Here is a 26,127-nt window from a genome sequence, read left to right on the forward strand (position 1 = left end):
CTAAAAAGCAGAGACATCACCCTGTCAACAAAAGTGCATATAGTCAAGGCTATGGTCTTCCCAGTTGCAATGTATGGCAGTGAAAGTTGGACCATAAGAAAGGCTGAGCGCCAAAAAATTGAGGCCTTTGAACTATGGTGCTGGAGAAGACTCCTGCGAGTTCCTTGGACTGCAAGGCGATCAAACCGGTCAGTCCTAGAGGAGATCAATCCTGACTGCTCTTTAGAAGGCCAGATCCTGAAGCTAAAACTCAAATACTTTGGCCACCTAATGAGAAGGAAGGACTCACTGGAGAAGAGCCTAATGCTGGGAAAGATCGAGGGCAATAGAAGAAGGGGACGACAGAGAATGAGGTGGCTGGATGGAGTCACTGAAGCAGTAGGCGTGAGCTTAAATGGACTCCAGAAGATGGTAGAGGACAGGAAGGCCTGGAGGAACGTTGTCCATAGGGTCGCGATGGGTCGGATACGACTTTGCAGATAACAACAACAACAACAATGCAAGAGCATCTCAATGTTTTTGAAGTGGGGGGGGGGCACAAGTGTGTCCTCCCTTACTATAAATAGCCAAAAAATATAGTAAAAATATAGTAAAGAAAATATAGTAAAGAAAAAGGACCGGGGTTTTGAATCCTATTGCATGCGCGGGCAACACCAATATCTTTTATCTTATAGGACTGCCTACTTCAATCAATTCACCCCATCCATTTATCATGATTGATAGGGGGTGGGGAATGCAAATGCTTTTTGTGTAGGGTTCTTAGTGCTGTGAGTTTGATGGTTTTCTTGCAGATACTTTGTTATCAAAGTAGGTAATATCATCAGTGCTAGAAGGGAGTGGGGTTTGCTCTCATTTTTATATGTATATAAAATGAGGGCAAACGCCACTCCCTTCTAGCACTGATGATGTTACCTAGCTTGGTAATGAAATGTCTGCAAGAAAACCACTAAGCTCAGAGAGCACCACAGACTTCACAATTCAGCCCTGACCAACAAATATTCTCTTCTATTCAATATTCAACCCTGACCAACAAATATTCTCTTAAATCAATACTTTTATTTCCAGTTATGCCCTGATACTATGAGCTAGTCTGCTTCTAGAGACTTGAATGGCACCTTCCCTAACAGTCTTCAGGAGAGCAGGTAGATCTGAGTTCTTCTGAAAAGAGTGGTTGCTTATGAAATGCTGGATTTTGGGATGAGGGTATGTTTTCATTGGTTTTCATGGAATTAATTCTTAGCTTTCTTGCAAAACACCAAGAACTGACAGTATACATTTTGGGAACAGTGTGAGGTTTTGTTTTTGTTTTTTTCCCCCTCTTCATGCCAGCCTTCTCAAACTTGGTGCATTCCAGATTGTTGAGATTATCATTAGAAGGTCACCAGTTACCAATTAGCAGTTTCACACAAAAGTTAAGAGGCTGAGAATACTGGGAGTGGGAATTGCTATGTATCTAGAGATATCCCAAAGATGCTTTTTCAGGAAGCAACTGGACTTGGTTTTTCTTTGAAGATGTTTCGCTTCTCATCCAAGAAGCTTCTTCAGCTCTGACTGGATGGTGGGAAATGGAAAGATTTATACTCCTTGCAGACTGCTGGTCATTTGCAGAAAGAATGCAAATGATCAGCTGTCTGCAAGGAGTATAAATCTTTCCATTCCCCACCATCCAGTCAGAGCTGAAGATGTTTCTTGGATGAGAAGCGAAATGTCTTCAAACAAAAACAAAGTCCAGTTGCCTCGTAAAAAAAAACATATTTAGGATAACTATGACCTGGATGACTGAGATCTCCATAGACATGTATCTAGAGATACCAGACTGGAGAAAAATGTACACACAGAGAGAGAAAGATTGGTTTCATACATTTTTGTTATAAACATAGATTATTTTAAAATACTATATAACATAACTTTTTTGTTATAAGCTGTTGTTCTTAGCTGCAAAGTCGTGTCCGACCCATCATGACCCTATGGACAACATTCCTCCAGGCCTTCCTGTCCTCTACCATCTTCTGGAGTCCATTTAAGCTCACGCCTACTGCTTCAGTGACTCCATCCAGCCACCTCATTCTCTGTCATCCCCTTCTTCTATTGCCCTCAATCTTTCCCAGCATTAGGCTCTTCTCCAGTGAGTCCTTCCTTCTCATTAGGTGGCCAAAATATTTGAGTTTTAGCTTCAGGATCTGGCCTTCTAAAGAGCAGTCAGGGTTGATCTCCTCTAGGACGGATCGGTTTGATCGCCTTGCAGTCCAACAGACTCGCAGGAGTCTTCTCCAGCACCATAGTTCAAAGGCCTTAATTCTTTGGCACTCAACCTTTCTTATGGTCCAACTTTCACTGCCATACATTGCAGCTGGGAAGACCATAGCCTTGACTATACGCACTTTTGTTGACAGGGTGATGCCTCTGCTTTTTAGTGTGCTGTCTAGATTTGCCATGGCTTTCCTCCCAAGGAGCAAGCGTCTTTTAATTTCTTGGCTGCAGTCCCCATCTGCAGTGATGTTGGAGCCCAGGAAAATAAAATCTGTCACTACTTCCATTTCTTCCCCATCTATTTGCCAGGAATTGAGAGGGCCGGATGCCATGATCTTGGTTTTCTTAATGTTAAGTTTCAACCCAACTTTTGCACTCTCCTTCTTCACCCGCAACAAGAGGCTCTTTAGTTCTTCCTCACTTTCTGCCATTAGAGTGGTATCATCTGCATATCTTAGGTTGTTGATATTACTTCCGGCAATCTTAATTCCAACTTTTGATTCATCTAGCCCTGCCTTTCTCATGATGTGCTCTGCATATAAGTTAAATAGGCAGGGCGACAGTATACAGCCTTGCCGGACTCCTTTCCCAATTTTGAACCAATCAGTGGTTCCGTGTCCAGTTCTCACTGTTGCTTCTTGGCTCACATACTGTATAGGTTTCTCAAGAGACAAATAAGATGGTCTGGTATGCCCATCTCTTTAAGAACTTGCCACAGTTTGTTATGATCCACACAATCAAAGGCTTTAGCATAGTCAATGAAGCAGAAGTAGATGTTTTTCTGGAACTCCCTAGCTTTCTCCATGATCCAGCGTATGTTGGCAATTTGATCTCTAGTTCCTCTGCTTCTTCGAAATCCTGCCTGTACTTCTGGTAGTTCTCGATCCACATACTGCTGAAGTCTAGCTTGTAGGATTTTAAGCATGACTTTACTAGCATGAGAAATGAGTGCAATGGTGCGATAGTTTGAACATTCTTTGGCACTGCCTTTCTTTGGAATTGGAATGTAAACTGATCTTTTCCAATCCTGTGGCCACTGTTGAGTTTTCCAAATTTGCTGGCAAATTGAGTGTAGCACTTTTACTGCATCGTCTTTTAAGATTTTGAATAGCTCAGCTGGAATACTGTCACCTCCACTAGCTTTGTTGTTGCTCAACTTTTCTAAGGCCCACTTCACTTCACATTCTAGGATGTCTGGCTCGAGGTCAGTGACCACCTCATTGTGATTATCAGGGACGTTAAGCTCATTCTTGTATAGTTCTTCTGTATAATTTTGTCACCTCTTCTTAATGTCTTCTGCCTCTGTTAGGTCCCTGCCATTATGGTCCTTTATCATGCCCATTTTTGCATGAAACATTCCCTTCATCTCTCCAATCTTCTTGAAAAGATCTCTGGTCCTCCCTATTCTATTGTTTTCTTCTATTTCTTTGCACTGTTCATTTAAGAAGGCTATTCTAGCTATTCTCTGGAATTCTGCATTCAATTGGGTGTATTTTTCTTTTTCTCCCTTGCCTTTCGCTTCTCTCCTTTCCTCAGCTATTTGCAAAGCTTCCTCAGACAGCCATTTTGCTTTCTTGCATTTCTTTTTCTTTGCGATGGTTTTAGTTGCTACCTCTTGTACAATGTTGTGAACCTCCATCCATAGTTCTTCAGGCACTCTATCAGATCTAATTCCTTAAATCTATTTGTCACCTCTACTGTATATTCATCAGGGATATGATTTAGTTCATACCTGAGTGGCCTAGTGCTTTTCCCCACTTTCTTCAGTTTAAGCCTAAATTTTGCAATGAGAAGCTCATGGTCTGAGCCACAGTCAGCTCCTGGTCTTGTTTTTACTGACTGTATAGAGCTTCTCCATCTTTGGCTGCAGAGCACATAGTCAATCTGATTTCTGTGTTGACCGTCTGGTGATGTCCATGTGTAGAGCCGTCTCTTGGGTTGTTGGAAAAGAGTGTTTGCTATGACCATCGTATTCTCTTGACAAAATTCTATCAGCCTGTGCCCTGTTTCATTTTGCACTCCAAGGCCAAACTTGCCTGTTATTCCAGTTATCTTTTGGCTTCCTACTTTAGCATTCCAATCCCCCATGATGATAAGGACATCATTTTTTGGTGTTAGTTCTATAAGGTGCTGTAGGGCTTCGTAGAACCGGTCAATTTCATCCTCTTCAGCACTGGTGGTTGGGGCATAGACTTGGACTACTGTGATATTGAATGGTTTGCCTTGGATTCGAACTGAGATCATTCTGTCATTTTGAGGTTTGTATCCCAGTATTGATTTTCCTACTCTTTTATTGACTATGAAGGCTAATCCATTTCTTCTGAGGGATTCTGATGGTCATCTGAATTAAATTCACCCATTCCTGTCCATTTTAGTTCACTGATACCTAAGATGTCGATGTTCAGTCTTGTCATCTCTTCTTTGACCACGTCCAGCTTTCCTTGATTCATGGATCTTACATTCCAGGCTCCTATGGAGAAAAAATCTTTACAGCATCGGACTTTCCTTTCACCACCAGACACATCCACAGCTGAGCGTCCTTTCAGCTTTGGCCCAGTCGCTTAATTCTTTCTGGCACTACTAGTACTAGCCCTCTGTTCTTCCCCAGTAGTATATTGGACGCCTTCCGATCTTCCAGCGTCATATCGTCTTGCCTTTTGGTACTGTCCATAGGGTTTTCATGGCAAAGATACTGGAGTGGGTTGCCATTTCCTTCTCCAGTGGATCACATTTTGTCAGAACTCTCTGCTATGACCTTTCCGTCTTGGGTGGCCCTGCATGGCATAGCTCATAGCTTCATTGAATTACGCAAGCCCCTTCGCCATGACAAGGCAGTAATCCATGAAGGGGTTGTTATAAGTACAGTATGGTTTATTTTAAACAATGCAAGGGCTGAGCTTACACACTACACTGAGTGAAAAAATAATCATGACATAGTACACTACATGAATCCAGCCACACATCCACTATCAGAAGTAACATCTGGATGTATGTAATTTTTCCTAGCCTTGGGATGTCTATGTGCAATGGATACTACTCCTACAGTCTCCAACCCAGCATCGATAACACATCCAGAAGATACCATATTTGGCAGAATCTTGCATAATTCTAAATATCCCTTCTCTTTCCAAGTGGGTTCCTTCCTCTTCTACAATTTTTGATGTACAGAGAGCTTTTGCATTTCTTAACAGCTATAAATATTTGTTTTTAATTTGTGCTTAAAAGAATTTACCATGAACAAATGTTTGAGTAGCTTTCAGAGTTTTCTGCAGCTTTATGCCAGTGGCAGAGGAACAGAAAATGTAGCCCATCCTATTTGGAGAGGCCAGGCTGGGGATGTTTGAGCTAATCCTATTCACTGTCAGAATATGGATTAAGCAATAGCCACGTAACCGCTGTTAACACTTCACTGAAGTTTAAACCTGTTCTCACAATGCTGGTAAAGTTCCTTACTTGTCCAAACTGTCCATAGTAATTGACAGTTTGGACAATTAAGGAACTTTACCCACATTGTTTACTACACCACTGTTTACTGCATTTACTACCAGAAATGTAGTAAGCTAACATCTGAAACTGTTTAGTGAGCCAATGTTCTTTCATAAGAAATGGAAATATCACCCACTGCCCGGCTCACCATATCGGTCTGCAATATCCGGCTGACCGTTAGGCATATAGCAAAGTGGCGCAGAAAATCGCTTCCTGCCACCTAGCCAGTCGTCTCGCGGATTTTTTTGCAGCCCAGGTCTGGTTGCCTATATATATATATATATATATATATATATATATATATATATTGGCAAGGGGCTCGACGCAGTCCAGCCAATGAGAAGTGGAATTCGGAGGCGCCAGTGGAACGGGACCCCTTGAAGTAGTTGTCCAACTCCGAGACTCCAGAGCAGCGTTTCCCAACCTTTAGGAACTTGAAGATGCGTGGACTTCAACTCCCAGAATTCCCCAGCCAGCATAGCTGGCTGGGGAATTCTGGGAGTTGAAGTCCACGCATCTTCAAGTTCCTAAAGGTTGGGAAACGCTGCGAGTCCAGAGGGCCCTCGGCAGGCGTAGCCGTGCCAGAGGAGCGGTTAACGAGATCCAGATGTTCGCGGGGAGCTGCCGGTTGGGAGGGATTGGCCATCGCCCGGGCGGAGGGCAACCAATGGAGAGGCGCAGCGGACGCCTCCGGCCCCGCCCAGGGCCAGCCCTGGGAACTCAGGGGTGGGATGCGGGGGCGGCTCCCGGGGTTGGGACTTGTGGTTCCCACTCCACGCCAGCCCGGGAGGAGCAAGTCCTTCCTTCGCGAGGGCCAAGCACAAGCATGCTCGGGAGACGGCCGCTCCTCTCTCTGCTCTTGCTGCGGCTCTTGGGCTGGGGGGCTGCCTTGCCCCGTTCGCAGCTCTTCCTCTTTGGGGGGTCCCGGGGGGACCAGGAGCTGCCCGAAGGAGACGACGAGACCTCGGTGCCCGTGCCCTTGCCCAGCCCGCTGCTTTTCTACGAGACCCACTTCGCTCAGCTCTACGTAAGTGCGCAGGCATAGTCAGCCTCTGGCCCCTTCCCGTTTGCCCCGGAGGGGGTCGGAGGGTCGGGGTTGAGAGGGGACCAAAAAAAAACAAAAAACCCAGCCCCCTCCCCTTCCTCAAGTGTGCGATCCATGCAAGAGCAAGTGAGGGAGAACAGTCCGGACAAGGCAGCGCAGGGCGCCAGCCCAGCGGTCTACTGAGGCAGGCTTCATCATCTGCTCAGCTTGAGTTATGAGCCCAAGAATTCTCTGGGTCCTTAATAAGGCTCTGTCTCGCTCGAAGATTTCTTTCCAGTCTGATGCTCGGTCAACTGACATCCATGGCTCTTCTTTAGGCTGGCCAAGTTCTTTCCAGGAGGCCCACGTGCTTGTCGAATTAAGAGTTTCCCAAAGTTAGCCTGGCCACTGGGCCGTCTCTTCCAGTCTCCCTGGCTTTGAATTTTGGCGCACGTTGCTACGCGATGGCAGATGTCTCACGGTTCGTTTCATATAGGCCTTGAGAGCTGGCAATAGATTGTGGGATGGATCGAAATCCTTAATACAGCCTTTTATCACAACCACAGATGTGGATTATTTAGTACATAACAGTTTTCACTCCTTGCTTGGTAAATTGAAAAACCCCCAGGCAAGGAATGCAGCTCTTACATAAGGCATTAAAAACCTGTTTCCCCTCATAGGATGAATATATTTCTGAAGTTCTCAACCTTTCCTTTTGTGGTATAGCGGGAAGGAAACGTCTAGTCATGGAGTTGTGTTTCAGGCTTAGAGTCAGATACGGTATTAAGCTTTTGATGGCAAAGACCTCCAAAGATGGGAGGGAAAAAAAAATCTACAGACTAGAATTGAGTCAGGAATTCCAAGGAGGAATTACAGACTGCCCCAAAGCACCCCCTTGCTAAATTCCCACAACCATTTTTAGTAGAATCTCTCTTGCTCACTTTTACACCAGCACTTTGTACAGCCTTTCTAACCTTGAGTTGTGTTATACATTGTTTCTCTTTGCTTCAAGTTTCCTGTTAGGTGAAAAATACAGGTAGTCCTCGACATATGACCACAATTGAGCCTAAAATTTTCATTAATAAGCAAGTCAGTTGTTAACTGAGTCACACCCCATTTTATGACCATTTTTGCTTTAGCGATGCTGGCTTGGGAATCCTGTGAGTTGAACTCCACACGTCTTAAATTGCTGAGGTTGAAAAATACTAGGTAAAGGTAAAGGTTCCCCCGCACATGCGTGCTAGTTGTTTCCGACTCTAGGGGCCGGTGCTCATCTCCGTTTCAAAGCTGAAGAGCCAGCGCTTGTCCGACGACGTCTCCATGGTCATGTGGCCGGCATGACTAGATGCCAAAGGCGAACGGAACGCTATTACCTTCCCACCGTAGTGATCCCTATTTTTCTACTTGCATTTTTACATGCTTTCGAACTGCTAGGTTGGCAGAAGCTGGGATGAGTAACAGGCGCTCACTCTGTTACGCGGCACTCGGGATTCGACCCGCCAAACTGCTGACCTTCTGATCGACAAGCTCAGCGTCCTAGCCCACTGAGCCACCGTGTCCCTTTGAAAAACACTACATTAAGGCAATCGGCTGTCATCAGGGAAATCCAAGGTCTGATCCCCAGTTAGCCACAGAAGCTCAGTGGGTGACTAGGCCGCTCATTCTCCCTCAGCCTAACCTGCCTCTTTGGGAGGTAGAAAAAATGAGAGGAGGAAGTGCTACATACACTGCCTTGAGTTCCTGACAAAAGGTATATTATCACTTGGTTACTACACCACACTGAATCACAGATTATCACACTTATGTTAGCTTATTCTAGTATGTCGGGGGAACCCAGTTTAAGATTTAGTGATCGCTTTAATTATTTTTATATATTCACAAAGTACAGGTTTTCATGACTGCTATTTATTGATAAAGTGACTTTCTGGTATGCCCCTGTGGGACAGTGGCCCATCAGCACAACCTCGTTATTTCACAGAGTATCACATGGAAGTCATTTCATCAATAGTTACAGTTAGCTGTAAAGAGTTATTTGTTGTATTAGCTATAACAGCAAATGAAATGCTTCTCTTCTGCCTGTTTGGCAACTCTCATATTAAGGCTGTTCTGGATAAGAGCTATGTAAGTTGTGGTTAAAGCTTCAGGTTAGAAATGAAGCTGCGAGTTCTAGTCCCTCCTTAAGCATGAGTCTTTTTGCCAATCACAAGGAGACTGTGAGTTCTAGTCCTGTGTTAGACCTGAAAGCCAGTTGGGTGACCTTGGGCCAATGACAACAAGGCTGTGAATTCTGGTCTCACCTTAGACATGAAAGCCAGCTGAATGTCTTTGGGCCAATCATGCTTTCTCAGCCCAACTCACCCCACAGAGTTGTTGTTATGGGGCAAATAGGAGGAGGAAGGAGTATTAGATATGTTTGTCATCTTGAGTTATTTATAAAAATAATAAAGGTGGGACACAAACAAACAAATGTTGCAGATTACTGCTGTGTTTCGTGAGAAATTTTGTAACATCTTCTGGAGTGAGACAATGACCCACTGAACCTCACTCTTAATCTTAGGTCAGGTTGGGAGTAAAGGAGGTTATCATCCAGAGTATCTGAGAACAATTTCCATATGTGAAATGAAAAAATATGGATCAAACCTAATGCTCTCTTGTGTCTACAGCCATGATGTTTTGCCACAATTAGTCATCTTTCTGCTAAAGTTCTGAGAAAGCCCAGTCAGAAAACCCTTGGGAGGAACTTGGAATAATCACCGTGTTCACAGTTTAATTTGAAATCACTTGAGGGATACACTTTCTGCAGTACTGTACTGAAGAGTTTTTAACATGTGATAACTTTCTTCAATGGTTTCAGTAAATCACTCCTTTACCATTCAAAGGTGGATGTCATTTATCTCACTCTATGTTTATTGACTGCCATGACAGGTTGGAACCAATGGGATCATTTCAACTCAGGACTTCCCCAGAGAGACCCAGTATGTGGATGATGATTTCCCTACAGATTTCCCTGCCATTGCTCCATTTCTATCAGACATTGATACCAGCCGTGGACGGGGTAAAATCTATTACCGGCTGGATGATTCCAGAGAAGTCCTGGAACAGGCTGCTCAGTTTATCCAAGCTGGATTTCCAACAGCTACCAACTTTGTCCCGCACCAAACCTTCATTGTCACCTGGGAGGATGTAGGAGCCTATGAAGAGGTCACCCGCAACTCTGCACCATCCAAGCAGGTGAGTTGATTTTTTGTGACATCTTTCCTGTGATTCCTGTCTGTAGCACACTGAACAGGTAATGTTGAAGCCATTGGGCCAGGTTGCTAGGATGCTATGAAACCTTTAAAAAATGGGAAACATAGAAAGTTGACTGTTACAATCATTATTTGGGAGGAGGTTAGAAGTTGATGTCATGTGGGACATTTGAACAAGGGCTCTTGTGTCCTCATAAGATAGACAGTGGCAAAAAGGACCGAGAGAACGAGACTCCTGACTCTCCCTCCTCTCCCTCTGAAAGGCTGAGATAGAAATCGAGTGAAAAATTTGATGTCAATAGATGTCTTTGTCTTGTCAACAAGACTCTTGAATTTTGCTTGGAATGAGATAAGACATTGTATGTATTATGCTAATAGGCTCTGCAAGTGTGGGATTAGATCAGGGTTTTTCCATTTTAACAACTTTAAGATGTGTGGAATTTCCCCAGCCAGGATGGGGACCTAACATGTTGACCTGAGGAATTATGGGAGTTGAGATCCACACATTGTTGGGGGTAGAGAAACCCTGGGCCCAGAAAACAGCTGATAATCATTTTTTTAATAAAGGAAAGGAAAGGAAAGGAAGGAGGAAGGAAGGAAGGAAGGAAGGAAGGAAGGAAGGAAGGAAGGAAGGAAGGAAGGAAGGAAGGAATGTTATAATTCTTTGGGAAATTGCACAGATAATCTTGAACATCTGAAAATCCAGCTGAAACCATAGCAGCAGGAAGGAATGTCAGTTTTAAGGATGACTTTCCTGTATGGCAATCTTTTTTTGCTTTATGGCCTTGAGGCATGCATGCTTGTTTGAAAAGAATGGGAGTTTTCTCACATTTTGCAGCCAGCAGAGATGACCCTTTGGTGGAGGAAATAGGAAAATAGTTTCCTATTTTTGAAACATTTGTTGCTGCTTTAAATGTTTTTAGTTGGGGATGGTGGATGGATTGCTCCAAACAATTCAATTGTATGTCAGCAGGGAAATGCCCATTTCATATTTTCCATAGCACATGGAAAGGAGACACTAATAACATTCCTATAATGGGATGGGTATGCATTTTGTTGTATTTTGTTTTCAACATGGACTCAGCCACATTAAAAAAAGAGAAAGAAAATAAAACCAAGCCATCCCTATCCCTGAAGAGCTGGCTTTGGTTTTAAAATGTGGAGAAACATACCAGCTTGCTATCTGGAAAAAGTCCAGGTTTTATTTTTTAAGATCTATACTGACCTTGGTCTAGCCTGCCAGCCTTAGTGCCTTGTGAGATTTCTGAAGAATCATACACCAGCCTTAGTTTTGATTAGCTCCCATAGATAGTAGGTATTCACAATTCTTATGAACCTGCCTTACAGTTCCTCAAGCCATTTCCCTCTGTAGCTTGGCTAGTGCTCATTCCTCTATCTCAAGTGGATTGGGAAATGAACACGGTACCTAGAAAACATATCCAAAGAAAAGAAATAAAAAGACAACAAGTCTTGTAGATTATAAACTGAATCTGGTTCAGAGCCTACATTTAGGCCACCATCTCCCTGGGAAAGTTAAGAAAGTCCAGGAGTGGGGACTTGGACGTAAACTTTTCCCTCCTTTGCAGAAGCTCCATCTCTTACTTCTGAACACACCTATGTCTTTCCAGAAGTTGTTGAAATACAGCTAACACCATTAGCCCTTAACCATTATGGCTAGGGCTGTTGAGCATTGCAGTTCAGAAACATCTATGAGGCTGTAGGTTGCGCAGTCAGGTTCATCATAACTGCAAGAGAAGGAGAGGAATAATGACTTATTGCCTCTTTCGTGGAAATGGGCAGGTCATGCAGAGTGCAATGCTGTGAAGCCTAGAGTTGTTTAGGAGGAAGATTGGATAAGTGATATTGCAAGCAGGATTAGACCCACAGGCAGAATCTTCTCTGTCCTTGACCTATCTTGAAATGGCTAGGACTGAACCATGGACCTTCTACATTCAAATTTGCTTTGCTCTCATCTACTGCTGTGGATTATCTCTGAGCAAGCCCTGAATTTTATGTCTTTTCAGTTTTTGAATTTGAACATAGGACATTCTGTGCCCCCATTCCAGTTTCCAGAGAACTAACTGTACTGGAAAGAGATTTTGAATTAATCACACTATGAGCTGCTTCACGCTTTATTTGGAGGCCCCAAACTGCTCTGGTTAAGATCTGTTACAGCAATTTCACAAAGGGTGAAAAGGGGAGAATGTGTGTCTCCAAAAACATGGTGGATGCATGCCAGGGATGCAAAACTGATGTTGGCTTTTATGCATAAATGTTTGGAAATGCCTGAAAACAAGCTTAGTTTTTCATAGCTTGAGAAGAAGGTGATGGTGAGGCTGATTCAGAAGCCCATCTATCTGTACCTATGAGTACAGGATTCTCTAGTGACTCCCTGTCCAGAAAAATGAACTCTGCACCTGCTTAGGATCCTCTTCATTTTTGTTTTTCATTTCTATATTCCAGTTTTAAATTTGGCGTTGAAAAGAGATGCCCTGGTAGAGATTCAAGATGCAGAAACCCTGATCCCATTTAATTGTTTGTGTAGTTGTTGTAGAAGCTTCAAGTTTGTATTGTCAGAGAGTGTTTGAAGTGGCTCTGAGACAGATCCTGAATACAGAAGAAGCTTTGCTTGCTGACATCTTTCTGAACCTATTTCATCCCTCTAGGCCTAATCTGGGCCCTCTTCCTAGACTTAGAGGTGAAACTGGTGTTAAGTAACTGCACTGTCTTCTGTCTAGTCCTTCTGTGACCTTGCAGTCATCGCTTCTTTACCACTAGCAGAAAGAAAGCTTGGACGTTGGCTAGTAGAGCATGTTGAGAAAGAATTCTGAGTGGGTAAATAAAAATGTTAAATCAGGATGTAGCTGGTGTGCAAAGCACAATTGGAGGTCTTTAAAGGGGGACTGGAAATAAAATTGATCTTATATTCATTCATTCATTCATTCAATTTTTATAGCTGCCCAACTCAACCAAGTGACTCTGGACAATGTACAATTATAGGACTGTAAAACTGAAAAACAATTTTTAAAAATTAAGGCAATAAAAAAAATTCTCAAAATAAATACAAATGGTAGACATGATGATGTAATGCCATTCTATGAATCTGTGGTGCAATCACATTCGGCATAAAGTGCTGAGTTTTGACCATTGTGGTCCAAATAGAAAAGATGTAACAAAGGCTAAAAAGTGATCCAGGGAATGAATGTCAATTCATTTCTGAGTTTTTAAAACAATGATGGGAAAACAGTTTGTAGCCAGGAGTTGTATTCAATGGATCTCAGAGGAGCAAAGGCAGAGAGATGACCCTAAGTGAATTGCCTTCTCTCTCTCTGGGTGGAATTGCTTTCCCTTTTAAGGCTCTTTCAAATGGGAGGCTGTAAATAGGAAAGCAGGTTTTCAATATTCTGTTTGGCACATTTTAGATCTGCTTTGATATTTTTTTATGTTTCCTATCTCCAATTGGCAGGAAAGTGAAATTTTGCAGTGCAATGGACAAAGGGTTTAAGGTTGCATGTGACCCTGGTACTATATAGCCTGTCCCTATGGTTTGGAAGAAGGAGAATTAACAATGATGCATGATAAGCATGAAAAATGAAAAGAGATGCTTATTTTTAGTCCAATCTCAGGTTATCCCGCAGAGCTGAATAGTGGAAGATGGACCGAAATACTTGTTAAAGAAGTCATTTTGCTGGCACGTCTGTGAAATTTTCCAATGTGTCATTGTTTTAAAAGAAGGTTAGACACATTCCTGGAGGTTATCACTAGCTACTGATCACGGTGGTTATATTTTAACTTCAGAGTTAAGGTCCTGCCGGTCGGGTCTCCTGAATCTGGTTGGTATTAGCAGGAATACAATAAGGAAAAAGAAATTGTTTGGTCTGACCAACGTGAGGCTCTTTGTGTGTTGAACGGAGGGGAGGAGTTACCAGAAGACACATTTGCAACAGAAGGTGCAGGAGGGGAAACTAGAGATATAATGTTTTGTATCTAACTAGAGATATAATGTTTTCTAGCAGGGTATGGTGGTGAATTTTGCTCCCCATTCTCCCCCCCCCATACACACACTGTTGTTCCTCCAGAAAGAGTGGTAGAATGTGCCCCTTTTGTGTCACTTTTGACAGGGTTTCCCTTCTCAAAAGTCCATTGAAAGTGGCTTTGTAGATCAGCATCAAACTGACCTTTGCTGTTGCCCTTTGACCCTTAAGCCCCTGGATCCTTTTATCTGTCAATTTTCCCCGTTAAAGCTCTCTGGAAGCTGTTGGTTTCCTTGTGACCCTTGTTTGTTCTTTCACCCTCCACTTGTTTGCTAAGGGCACGATCCACCAGGGGAGGTTCTCTACATCCAAGCTACAGAAGAGCAGCTTCTGGCAGGATTCCTACCTGCTTTTCATTCTTGGCAAAAGGGATTTCTGCAGAGCTTCTCCAGCAGATCAGCCTCTGAATTGTGTCCTGCTTGGTTTTAGTGCTGTCGTGCCAAATTCTCTCCCTCCCCCTCCCTGCCTTATTTGCCCAGGTTTCTAAGTCCCGGGTGTTTTTCCTTCCCAGATCTCTCCCTCCCAAACTCACCCAAATTAGCCCCGCTTACAGAGCTCAGCAGTTCTGTAGGTCTGCCTATGTGCCATTTGACAACAATCCCTCCTTTATAACTCTGACAGGAATGATGAGGGCTTGCCATCTGAAAATGCTCAGAATCTGTGAAATGAGAGCCCATCCCTGATCTCTGGATACTGCTGAGAGCAAATGGCTGAAGCCCACAAATTTCTTTCCATGACTTTACAATATCCCGTTCCTGTTAAGGGGGCGGGGGGGGGGGAACAGCATTAAAAGTACTCTAGCCAATGCTTTTTTTGAGAGAAGCCAACCCTCAGTGGTTGTGTACGTGCTTTGCATGGAGAAAATGCAGGGTTTGAGCCCCACAAATGCCAAGAGCTACATTGGAGAAGACTTTTCCTTAACAGTTTATAAATTGCTTGGGTAGCTACATCATAGTCATGTTCTGGGAGAATGAAAGGAGATGGAGACTTTAGGTCAGCTTAAACTTCTTTCCAAGATGCCATGGAAAATAGTTTTGACTTAGAATGATGGGAACCATGGTCAGAAGCTGAGCTGACCCATGAAAAGTATCAAATGATTTGCCTAGTTCAGGGTGCCTGGCTGAGGAATTCTGGGAGTTGAAGTCCACAAGTCATAAAAGGGCCAAGTTTGAAGACCCCTGGCGTAGTCTGCCTTGTTCTCTGCCCAAAAGTCAGTTTAGCCTTGCGGTTTGGGGTTGAGATGAAACAGGGCTAAACTTTGCTTTAACTCTTAAAGAGGACACTGCACTGTAGTTGAGGTGGCAAGATAAGATGCAGAGTAGACTAGCCATATGGCACATACAAAGCTGTATTCAGTATCTCTGCCTATTTCCTTCCACTCCTTTCTCCTCCCAGCAGATGACAGGAGAGACATCTGTTTCCCTTGGCAGCCACGTCTCTAGGAAAATGCATCAGGCATTAAAAAGTCTTAATCTGAGATGATTCTTGCATTGTTTCCACTGCTATTACTGAAGTATATAGCACATTTTGTCACATGGTTCAGGAATTTGTTGGACAATGAGAAGTACTTCCTTGGATGCTATGGCATGATCATTAGATTATCTGGAGCAAACTTGGCAACTTTAAGATGTTGGGCACTCGGTCTCTAAAAGGTTTGCCATCACTGGACTAGACATATCTAGTTCCCTTAACTGTTCATTGTATGATTTAGCCTCCAGGTCTCTTATCTTTGTTGCTCTTTGTACTCTAGTTTCTAGAGTCTCAGCAACTTTTTTGTATCATGGTGACCAGAAATGGACACAGTATTCCACATGTGGCCTCATTAGTGTAGTATAAAGTGGTGCTATCTCTTCTTCTGATGTTGATGTTGTCCCTCTGTTGATATAGCCTAGGACTGCATTGGTCTTTTTGGCAGCCACAACACACTGTTGGCTCATACCTAAGTGGTTGTCCACTAGGACATCTAGTTCCCTCTCACAGTTACTACTTCTGAGCCAGGTACCGCCTATTCTATAACAATGCATTTGGTCTTTCCTGCCTAAGTGCAGGACCTTATTTTTCTCACCACTGAACTTGTTGCCTAGGTCACAATGCTCAAGTCTGTCAAGGTTCTTCTGAATCTTGAGTCTGTCTTCAAAAGTGTTAGCAATTCCCTCCAGCTTTTCCCAGGTAGTGATGTCAAGCTGATTGTTCCGTTGTTTCCTGGATAGAATGTTATGCCTTAAAATTATGACTATTTGAGGCAAGAGAAAAATAGTTGTTACAGACAATGAAATACTAAAAATGACTTATATGACTGAGGTTGCTATGGAGTTCAGCATCTGCTCCTCCATGAACAGAAAGTTTTTTTTTCCTAAATTAATGCTAGACTTTCAGTTCTTAATTTGGGCTGTGTTCATCCCTTGGATTCATGTCCCCGGATATGTCAAGAGATACTATCTTTTTATTTATTTACTTAGCACTTATAGAGCAATGTTTTGAGAAGGGAACAAAAAAGATCTTGGCCAGAAGCTTCCTAATTTCATTAAGGATGTCCAGTTTTGGTATTCTTGGGGGCCATCCAGATCTCCAGATGTATATTTTTACATGCAGTCTGACTGTTGCTTGCATTGTGTCAGGGATGTTAGAAGGTTTGCAATCCCAAGGGATGCTGAATTACAGTGCCCAGATTCCTCACCAACTCACCATGCTGTTAGGGGGCTGTCAGGAGTTATGCAGTTATTCTGTAATATATAAGATACTATTAGATAAAGGTCTTTGTAGCTGTTCAGATAACACATAGCAGTCAATAGGCACATACGTTGAAAAATTTCACCTGTTCTGTGGTTCCTTATAAAGCTGTTCACATGTTATGGTATTGTTTTGTTCTTATTTATTTACAAATGATATGGCTCAACGGTGAGGCCCATGGTTATACATGCAAAGCCTGAGATTTAGCCTCTCCTCATTTAATCACAGAATCAGTGTCCACCTGAGCATTTGGTCTGGGACAGCGGTAGGCAACGTCGGCTCTTTTATGACTCATGGACTTCAACTCCCAGAATTCCTGAGCTGACTCAGGAATTCTGGGAGTTGAAGTCTATGAGTCATAAAAGAGCTGAGGTTGCCTACCCCTTGACTCTGGGACTTTTGTGCTGCAGACATGGGTCAAGTCTTCTCCCTCTTTTGGTTATCAAACATTGTAGCTTTCACTTCTGTTTTCGGCCTGGATGGGAACTCTTCCTGAAATCGAAATCTCTCTTCTGGTTCCCAAGTGGACGATTATGAAAAAGAGGAAAATATTTTTCCCTTGTAGCTGGGAAAAAAGACGTTTACTAAAGGCCAGGAAGATAAAACAGGAGGACAGAAAGATAAATGAAGCTGGCAAGGCAGTTTTATAAGGGCTTGAGATCTGGGGGGAAATAGTGGAAAGGAAATCTCCTTCATCATTAATTACAGAGATCTTACTTCTTAAGTAGATTTTTTTTTAAAAAAATAAATGATTATATTTATTTTCAATACATACAGCATTTATAGTATCCTCTCTTAATCTGGTTTTTAAGTATGCAAGCTGGAAACACTTGAAACTATAGTCCCGCTGCATCTGGAGGACATCTTAGTTTAATGAATTGTGCAAACCCAGAAAATTGAACTAATTGATAAGTGCAGGAGGGACTTCAGTAGCTCATATTAGCTTTCCCTGGGACAAACAGAATGTAAGGAAAAAAACCGGTAATACAGAATTGTAGATTAAAAAAGAGGGAATGGACTAATTTCTTAATTAAAATGGGGGCAGAGAGCAGAGTTATTAAAATATTTTGAAGAACTAGAGTTCAAAGAACTGAATGAACTTTCCTCCACATAAATCTTTATAATGGCCCTGTGAAGTGAGTTAGTATAAATTGTCCTTGTATTGCAGATGCAAAATATGCAGGATTCTAGGGGTAAGGTCATGGAGGGAGTTGATGAGAAAAGAAAGATCTGAATTCGATGTTTGCTTGCAACCACAAAACTACATCTTGCTGCCTTGATTATGTTTGTCCTCTTATCTATGGAGATTCTCAGTCATCCAGGTCATGGGGGGGGTGAGGTGTTACCCCCTGTAGATAGGGCTCGCAACTTGGGTGTCCTCCTGGACTCACAGCTCAGTTTGGAAGACCATGTAGGAGCTGTGACCAGGGGGGCTTTTGCCCAGGTTCGCCTGGTGCGACCCTATCTGGACCGGGATGCCCTGCGTACAGTCACTCATGCGCTCGTGACCTCTCGTATAGACTACTGCAATGCTCTGTACATGGGGCTGCCCTTGAGGACCACTCGGAGGCTTCAGCTGGTGCAGAATGCGGCCGCGCGAGTTGTGATGGGGGTCTCCCGATACTCCCATGTTACATCTCTGCTCCGCGAGCTGCATTGGCTTCCAGTTGCCCTCCGGGTGAGATTCAAGGTGCTGGTGATTAAAGCCCTAAATGGCATGGGTCCAGATTACTTACGGGAGCACCTGCTGCCGGTGTCATCTTCCCTTCGTCCTGTGCACTCCCACAGAGAGGTCCTCCTCAGGGTGCCGTCAGTCAGAGAGTGTCGGCTTGTGGCCCCCAGGGGGAGAGCATTCTCTGTGGGCGCGCCAGCCCTTTGGAATCAATTACCAGTTGAGCTCCAGATGGCTCCCGACCTTCGCTCTTTCCGCCGTGATCTGAAAACCTATTTATTTGAACAGGCCGGCCTGGTTTAAGGGTTTGGGGTATTTTAATTATTTATTGTTAGGGCTTCATTAATTTAATTTTACTTTTAACTTTTGTAACTTTTGTAGTGCTTTTATTGCCCTGTACACCGCCCTGAGTCCTTCAGGAGAAGGGCGGTATAGAAATTCAATTATAAATAAATAAATAAATAAATAAATAAATAAATAAATAAATGGTTGTCTGAAAGGTGCTTTTTCAAAAGGCACTACTTCAGTCTGAACTTGGATGAGAAGTGAAACATCGTCAAGGAAAAACAAAGTCCAGTTGCTGTTTGAAAAAGCACCTTTGGGACATGTTGTCCTCTTGGACTAACCCAAGCTTAATTTATCCATGGTGCTGCCTTAGGGATGTCAAAATTTGATCCCCTTCTTTTTTTTTATGCTTTGCAGCGTAACACCTTCCAGGTTGCCTTAGCCTACAATGATGCAGACGCCTATGCCCTTTTCCTCTATCCTGAAGATGGGCTCCAGTTCTTTGGAACACGTCCCAAGGAATCTTATAATGTCCACTTGGAGCTCCCAGCTCGAGTTGGCTTCAGCAGAGGGGATTACCAACGGAGGGAAGGACCCTACCTCAGCATCACCAGCAGTGAACAATCTGTCAAAAACCTCTATCAGTAAGTACCTGCTGTGAGGCTTTCCATTTGTGTATTGTCAGTGTCAGTCCTGCAAAGTAGACCATATTAGGGCTCCACCTAAGATTAGATTAGAACCTTCTATGTTTTTCTTTCCCTCCCTCCCTTATACCCTAAGGCAGGGGTGTCAAACTGCCGGCCTGTGGGCCGGACGTGTCATCAGGAAGCCACATCCACCCTATTGCTGGCAATGGCGAAAAAGCTCAGATACGTTGCGCGACGTCACATGACATCGCGAGTTTGACATGTCTGCCCTAAGGAGTCAGGAGAAAGTCCATCTCTTTCTCATATTCTCTCTTCACCTTCCAGCTTAACCTGTGCTTCTTCTGCACCTGCTGTTATTCTAACAGCTTCTGGTTGCCTTCTCTGAGGTCATCTCCATGGCTTCCTATAGTCTGCCACTTAGGCATATACTGATATCATTAAAGATTTGGACAGTGAAAGGAAACAAGATTGGAGAGAAAACTTTTAGCTCAATATTGATCTGAAAGGTTTTGGGGAAAATGGAGGAAATCTCTGTTCTTTGGCTGAAACCCAAGGACAGATTGTGGTATGTAAAAAGGCCTCTGCCTCCTACAGTGAAAGTAAATGAGTTGGCTCCTTGCACAGTGTTCCTGATGGCTGAGGCTAGGTGAGAAGAAAGCAATCTGTAATTATTTGAATCCCACTTTGGGATTGCTTTTAATGATAAAGTGGGCTGTAGATTTCACGGACAGATAAATAAAACAGGAAGCCTGGATGTCCAGCTGCATTTTGCTCCCTTTTATTGACTTTTATTCAATCTTTAGGAGGTGGAGGACTAGTGGTGTCTACATGGTGTTGCGTGAGTGTGGGCAGGTGAAAACAAGATGGCAGTCACAGCAGCGTGATCAGACCTTTCCTCTTTTATTTATGCATTGATGTTGTATGCACATATAAGAAGCTGTGTTGTGCTGCTACAATGGCCTTTTTTTTTGACCCCTGCCAATTACGTTCATTTCTATCACTGTGAGAAATACATCTTGTGGCTATTACAACAGGCTAGCATTTTTTCTCATACATTTCCTTTCTTTTCTTTTGCCACCATTAGTATTTTTTTAGATGGGAAGCATTCAGATCTGCAATTTGAAATGATACCCTATAGCAAACGTTGTGCCACCTTAAACCTGGTTTATTTACTTGCTTGTTATTTAGATTTAAATTTTGCCTTTTGTTCAGGAGATAATGGCAGTGTGCATAGCACTCCCTACTCCTATTTTTCCCTATAATCTGTGAGTGGATTGAGGTGTGAGTGTGTGACTGACTCAAAGGCATTCAGTGAGCTTCCATGGCTGAGAGTGGACTACAATTTGAATCTCTGTTGCTAGCCTAACATCTTAATCACTACGCCAGTTCAGTAGCAGTGGGCAACCATATAGGAAGGTAAACGTGTCCACAAGAACTACTGTCATTTGCAATGTGCAGCCAATGGAAATTTTGAGTGCATTTTTGATTCATGGAAACATGAGGCCAACTGTGCTCAACATATAGCATTCACTGTTCAGTCATCAACCACCAATTATGAATCCTAGAATCCTCTGTTTCATTCTGCTATTTTTATTTACTCTGCATGTTTATATACTGTGTCCTCATCATCCATAAGAGATTTCAGGGCATTCATAAGCAAATACAGATTAATAGTAGTAATGAAAATAATATAAGGCATGACGACTATGGAACCAGCAAACAAAATCAATCAACCAGTCAAGATTTATTTAGATTAAGCTTAATATTTACAATCCCTGGGCAAACAGGAATGTTTTTTATTTAGTGCCAAAGTAAAAGCAAATTTGGCACAAATGCAATCTCTTGTCTTTATGGAAGGGATCCTCAGCAAACAAACTGATTTGGAAAAGGTTTATGGACTAAAGATCATAAGACGATTTTTACTAGATCAGACTTAAAACTCATGTAGTCTTGCATCCTGGTTCTTTTTACCATGGAATTGGAGACTTTATTGTGGAATTGGATATTTACAGAACTCATCTATTCCAGAACCCTAGTAGAATCTGCTAGAGCAATGTTTCCCAATTGTGGCAGCTTCCAGATCTTGTGAGAACTTCCAGAATGGGGATTTCCACACTTCTATTAATTGCAATGCTGGCTATGAACATTTGGGATGTAACTTCTGGAAATTAAATAAATTTGGAAACTACTGTAGATTGAGGGTGAAGGTTCATTCTCTGAGCTTGTGGGTTGGTTTCCGAATGTTTCGTTACCAGTCTAGGTAGCATCTCCAGCGTAGTTTAGGGGATGTCAGTGTAAGAGTTCTTCTGTTTATAAGGGCTTAGTGTGGTCAGTAGGACTTGTGATGGGTCAGTATAGGTATGTCAAGTGAGGGTCTAGTGATGGTCTCTACTGTGAGTCATCACTGTGAGTCTTGTGTTGGGCCTTGTAATTGGGAGGTTACATTAGGTGAGGGTCATTAAGAGGTGAAGTGCTGGTTGGGGGGGGGGTTGCATGGATTGGTTGAGGGTTGATGCTGTCTCTGGTTGGCTGTGCCGTTGATTTGGATTTTGAAGGGTTCATAGCTTGGTTGTAGGTCAATGTGTCTCTTGATGGAATTGCTTGTCATGCTTTGATGAACTCATGAGTGTGGCTGATGATTTTTGTGTTGATCCAATAGAATTGGTGCTGTTTGGTGTCAATATGGGTAGAAATGGGAGTCTGTTGCACGTTTCCTTGTCACGTGTGAATTTGATCCCAGGGAATATGTTATTGAGTAGGTAGTGTGTTCTTCAATTTGGGAGCGTTTAATGATGAACAAGTTGTAATCAATATAGCGTGTCCAGAATTTTGGGTAGATGGTGGGTAGAGCTATGTTTTCTAGTTGTTGCATGATTGCTTCTGCTATTAGGCCTGATATGGGTGATCCCATAAGAGGGTATCTTGTATTTGTTTGTACATTTTCCCGTTGAACTTGAAGTATGTGTTGAGGCATAGATATAGGAGTTTCATGATGGTTTCTGTGGACATGGGGTGTTCTGTAGTGGCATCTGCTTTGTGGGTATGGTGTTCGGTGAGTAGGTGGTGTATGGTTTGTTTAGCCAGGTCGATGTCAATCGAGGTGATGAGAGCAGTGATGTCAAACGAGATCGTGATTTCTTCCTTGTTGATCTTGGTATGCTTTATGCATTGGAGAAATTGTTCTGGGGAGTTTATGGAGTGGTTGAATCGTTGACCAGCTGTCTTTTCCTCTGCAGGGTTTTTGCTAGTTGGTATGTTGGTGTTCCAGGTAGAGACATAATTGGGCATAAGGTGATCCCATTCTTGTGTATTTTGGGGAGTCCATAGAACCTGGGTGTAGAGGAGTCTTGTGGTTGCATGTGCAACTGAGAACTGGAAACCTGCATCTACTACAAATCCACACACAGGGACCAGATCCTCAGCTTCACAAGAAACCACCCCACCGCACACAAAAGAGGCTGTGTCCAGACCCTCTTCAGAAGGGCCAGACACACTGCAACATCACAACACTAAGAAAAGCAGAAGAGAAGCAGCTGCTTGATGTCTTTCTCAAGACATTGACCTACAACCAGCCTACAAACCCCTCAAAATCCAAATCAACCACACAGCCAAACAGAGATATCATCAATGCTCAGCCAATCCACACAAGCCCCCCCAACCAGCACTTCACTTCCCAATGACCCTTACCTGATGTAAGACTCCTTACAAGATTCTCACAACACACTCCCACCTGACCCATCACAAGACCCATTGCAAGATCCTCACTTGACACACCTACCCCTACTCATCACAAGACCTAATGATCACACAAAGCCCTTTTAAACAGAAGAACACTGAGACTGACATCCCCTAAACCAGGGGTAGGCAAACTCAGCTCTTTTTATTATTATTATTATTATTATTATTATTATTATTATTATTATTATTATTATTATTATTATTATTATTATTATTATTACATTTATATACCGCCCTTTCCCGAAGGACTCAGGGCGGTTTACAGGGTGATTAAAAAACCAAAATACAAAAGTTAAAAACAAATTTTAAAAGAAATTATATGTGTCCCTGTCTAAATAAAAACCCCAGTTAAAATAAGATTAATCCTCAGCCTGGGCCAGAGAGCTCGAAGAGCCAGGTCTTCAGGCCCCGGCGGAATGAACGGAGGTCGGGGGCAGTCCTCAGCTCCACTGGCAGCTGGTTCCAAAGGGCAGGCGCCCCCACTGAGAAGGCCCTATCCCTGGGTGTTACCCGCCGGCAATCTCTTACCGGTGGCACCCTGAGAAGACCCTCCCTGTGGGAGTGCACTGGACGAAGGGAACTTGATGCCGGCAGCAGGTGTTCCCTCAGATATCCCGGACCCAAGCCATTTAGGGCTTTATAGGTCATCACCAGCACCTTGAATCTCACCTGGAGGGCAACCGGAAGCCAATGCAGCTCGCGGAGTAGAGGTGTTACATGGGAGTATCGGGAAACCCCCATCACAACTCGCGCGGCCGCATTCTGCACCAGCTGAAGCCTCCGAGTGGTCCTCAAGGGCAGCCCCATGTAGAGAGCGTTGCAGTAGTCTAAACGGGAGGTCACGAGCGCATGAGTGACTGTGCGTAGAGCATCTCGGTCCAGATAGGGTCGCAACTGGCGCACCAGGCGAACCTGGGCAAAAGCCCCCGTGGTCACGGCTCCTATATGGTCTTCAAAATTGAGTCGTGAATCCAGGAGGATGCCCAAGTTGCGAGCCCTATCAACGGGGGGTAACACCTCACCCCCCATCGTTAGAGATGGAATAGTCTGGTTGACCCGAGATGCCGATATGCACAGCCACTCAGTCTTGGCGGGATTGAGACGAAGCCTGTTTCTCCCCATCCAGACCTGGACCGCCTCCAGGCACCGGGACATCACGGCGAGGGCATCGCTGGGTTGGTTCGGGGTGGAAAGAAAAAGTTGGGTATCATCAGCATACTGATGATACCCCACCCCGAAACCACAAATGATCTCACCCAGCGGCTTCATATAGATGTTGAACAGGAGGGGTGAGAGAACCGACCCCTGAGGAACTCCACAAATGAGAGGCCTCGGGGCAGATCTCTGCCCTCCCGTCAACACCGACTGTGAACGGCCCAGGAAATAGGAGAACCACCGTAAAATGGTGCCTCCCACTCCCAACCCCCTGAGACGCCGCAGTAGGATACCATGGTCGATGGTATCAAAAGCCGCTGAGAGATCTAATAGGACCAGGACAGAGGAACAAACCCTGTCCCGAGCCCGCCAGAGATCATTCACCAGCGCGACCAATGCCGTCTCCGTGCTGTATCCGGGCCTGAAACCCGATTGGTACGGGTCCAGATAATCAGTTTCCTCCAGGAACAGAGGAAGCTGATGCGCCACCACACTCTCAACAACCTTCGCCAAAAAGCGAAGGTTGGAGACTGGACGATAGTTATTTAAAACAGCCGGGTCCAGGGCAGGCTTCTTGAGGAGGGGTCTCACTACCACCTCCTTCAAGACAGCAGGGAAGACACCCTCCTTCAAAGAAGCAGTTATTACTGTGTGGAACCAGCCTCGTGTCCCCTCCTGGGCCGCATAAGCTAGCCAGGAGGGGCACGGATCCAACAAACAGGTGGTGGTGCTCAGCCTCCCCATGATCCTGTCCACATCATCAGGGGAAACAGGATCGAACTCAGTCCAGATAACATGCTCAAGACCGTCCGATTCCTCCACATCAGACTCTGCCCAGTCAGAGTCCAGACCGGTCCGGATCTGAGCGATTTTGTCCGCCAGATGATGACTAAACTCCTCGGCTCGTCCCTGTAAGGGATCCTCCCTCACCTCCTGATTAAGGAGGGAGCGAGTTACCCTAAACAGGGCGGCCGGGCAATTATCTGCGGACGCGATAAGGGCAGCAAAGTAGTTAGACTTCGCCATCCTTATCGCCGCAAGATAAGACCTTATAAAGGTTCTTAGCTGCAATCGATCAGATTCGGACCGGCTGGACCTCCAACCGCTCTCTAGACCCCGTCTCCGACCCTTCATCTCCTGGAGCTCTGCAGAGAACAATGGAGCCCAACGGGATCTGCGCCGGGTCAGAGGTCGCAAGGGTACAACACAGTCAAGTGCCCCGGCGGCCGCCCTTTCCCAGGCATCCACCAGGACATCGACTGGGCTGTGGGTAAGGGTGATGGGTATAGGCCCAAGCGCCCTCTGGAACCGTTTCGGGTCCATTAGGCGCCTGGGGCAGAACCACCTGGTCGGTTTTATGACTCATTCTGGCTCAGGAATTCTGGGAGTTTATTTATTTATTTATTTATATTTATATACCGTCCTATTCCCTGAGGACTCAGGGCGGTTTACAGGGAATTAAAAATCCAAAATACAAAAATTAAGAACCAAATTAAAAATATTAAATTGACCCTGTACTCAATTGAAGTCCACGAGTCATAGTAGAGCCGAGGTTGCCTACCCCTGCCCTAAACTCTACTGAAGATGTTATCTAGTCTGGTAATGAAACGTTCAGAACCAACCCACAAGCTTGAAGAATGAATCTTCACCCTCATCCTCCACCCAAGCTACAGATATTTGCCTTTATTACAAAATTACTGTAGATTATCTCTGATAATTGATCATCTATGACCATCTTCATGCTCAAAGCTTGCTATTTTTTGCTATTCATCTAGTAAGAAAAGACAGAGTTATTACTTCCCTGGTAAATTGTCATTATCCTCTGTTACTTGTTGTCATCCATAAGTCAAACACTAGT

The 26,127-nt window shown here is 43.9% G+C and overlaps 2 protein-coding genes across 3 annotated transcripts in view; one reads left to right on the plus strand and one right to left on the minus strand.

The window, feature by feature from the left end:
• GNG2 (G protein subunit gamma 2) overlaps window positions 1-26,127 on the minus strand; it is a 432,181-nt gene that overhangs the window by 280,018 nt on the left and 126,036 nt on the right. The window lies entirely within an intron of this gene.
• NID2 (nidogen 2) overlaps window positions 6,555-26,127 on the plus strand; it is a 70,399-nt gene continuing 50,826 nt past the window's right edge. Inside the window, exons 1-3 of the mRNA XM_083368724.1 lie at window positions 6,555-6,763; window positions 9,686-9,991; window positions 19,147-19,373. Of these exons, the coding sequence (XP_083224850.1) occupies window positions 6,563-6,763; window positions 9,686-9,991; window positions 19,147-19,373 (734 nt within the window). The 5' untranslated portion in view covers window positions 6,555-6,562. The remainder of the gene's footprint in view (window positions 6,764-9,685; window positions 9,992-19,146; window positions 19,374-26,127) is intronic.

The sequence above is a fragment of the Vipera ursinii genome, assembly GCF_947247035.1.
Source record: "Vipera ursinii genome assembly, chromosome: 1".
NCBI lineage: Eukaryota > Metazoa > Chordata > Lepidosauria > Squamata > Viperidae > Vipera > Vipera ursinii.